General features: G+C 37.3%; 1 protein-coding gene across 2 annotated transcripts; it reads right to left on the bottom strand.

Annotated features, from left to right (window-relative positions):
- On the bottom strand, window positions 1-1185 carry LOC109614009 (uncharacterized). 2 transcript variants are annotated; one of them, XM_020039210.1, is made up of 4 exons: window positions 1064-1185; window positions 794-988; window positions 545-732; window positions 1-493 (listed from the first exon to the last, which is right to left on the bottom strand). In XM_020039210.1, the coding sequence occupies exons 1-4, from the start codon at window positions 1115-1117 to the stop codon at window positions 439-441; spliced, it is 492 nt and encodes a 163-aa protein (XP_019894769.1). In that variant the 5' UTR covers window positions 1118-1185; the 3' UTR covers window positions 1-438. The 2 variants fall into 2 exon arrangements, with proteins under 2 accessions (XP_019894769.1, XP_019894765.1); XM_020039206.2 differs by having other exon boundaries at window positions 1043-1184.
- Window positions 1186-1431: the final 246 nt, after the last annotated feature.

A 1431-nucleotide genomic window follows, 5' to 3' on the forward strand; every position in this document is an offset into this window, starting at 1 on the left:
TTTATTCAAACTGCGTCACACTTTTATGGCAATTTCGATTCATTCAAGAAAATCTAAATTTCAATCGCCTCTCATCCATATGTAACAGGTCCGCGATTAGTGTCATAATAAGCCATAATTATTTCAATTGATTTACAGTTAAAAAACTTGCAACGAATCTTCTAGTCAATCAAATAACGAAACGGCGACGAGCCATAACATTTGAATAGAATTGCAATTTGTTGGCGAACACGACATGTTTATGACGAAAATACGTCAGTAGTTTGAAAATCGGTTTTTAGGCTTAAAGGCCTATTTCCGCTTACGACGACAACAGCAGATATTGCGCATCACTAGGCCAGTAGTGGCAACAACAACAACGAAAATATCATGTTATCATCTCGGTATTGCATTACGTTATGGATGAATGGTTTTATTTGGAAATAGATATCGTGAAAACTAATTTTCATTTTCCGCCATAGTAGAACTTGCAGGTCTTCGTAGGGGAAATGCTCTGAAATGAAGAGTATTTGAATAAAATTCGAAAATTTTTGGCTGGTATTACCTTTCTTCGGGCGCCACAAATACTAAACAGAACACCGAATTTAGGAGATGAACTATTCCAGCTATTATGCTTGGCAATGTCACACTCTTAACAATGGATATGGCATCATTGCCACAGTCCTCAATGGCATAAATATAGAAAATGGACCAGATTTGTAAAATACCCACCACCAAGTTATAGGCAATGGTCTGTAAATGGAGAAGGTTTGAATAGAAACCAAAATTTTATTTTGGGACAGCGCCGTCTTACCCCTTGATCGGAACCAAAAGTACATGTCTTGATGAACATTGCCACACCAATACATGTGAGAAATGCAATATCTGGTACCACAGATAGCATTATGAGTTGTAGATGTGACCCTACTTTATCGGTTATTTCCCAGCCAGCAATGCAATGGGAATCGAACTGGCTATAAAGCGTTTTGATGTCCCAAATTTTTAAAATCTGAAATTTGAAATAATTGTTTTTGTAGATATCTTCAAATGAAATTTAACTTACAATAGCTGTCATGAAGAATACCAAACTGATCGCCTTGGTCACAATAAGCGGCAGTGAAGGCCATTTGAGGGGCATTTAAAAGAAGTGCTAGATTTGATTATATATTTTTAATTTTATATTTTGAGTCAAAATGTCAATGAGAATTTAAATAAAAAGTAAAAAAATCGAAAACCAAGTTTAGTGATCGGAGAAAATCGATTTTTATGTTTATGGCATAAATCGACGAGTTGAAAGTCAGGGAGTCTCTATAGACCAGTTGAATGTCAGGAAGTATCAATAAAAGCCCTGGAGGCCAAGCAGTCTCTATAGACGGGCTGGAGGCCAGAGAGTCTCTATAGACGAGCTGGAGGCCAGAGAGTCTCTACAGACGAGCTGAAGGCCAGGGAGTC

The sequence above is a fragment of the Musca domestica genome, unplaced genomic scaffold (assembly GCF_030504385.1).
Source record: "Musca domestica strain aabys unplaced genomic scaffold, Musca_domestica.polishedcontigs.V.1.1 2, whole genome shotgun sequence".
NCBI lineage: Eukaryota > Metazoa > Arthropoda > Insecta > Diptera > Muscidae > Musca > Musca domestica.

What these genes read in the sequence shown, in the direction of transcription:
- LOC109614009 (XM_020039206.2), bottom strand. Translation starts at nt 1,117, where the DNA reads ATGCCCCTCAAATGGCCTTCACTGCCGCTTATTGTGACCAAGGCGATC. An exon ending in TATTCTTCATGACAGCTATT is followed by an intron (nt 989 to 1,042) that starts GTAAGTTAAATT and finishes TTCAAATTTCAG; the next exon opens with ATTTTAAAAATTTGGGACAT. An exon ending in TTTGTGGCGCCCGAAGAAAG is followed by an intron (nt 494 to 544) that starts GTAATACCAGCC and finishes TCTTCATTTCAG; the next exon opens with AGCATTTCCCCTACGAAGAC.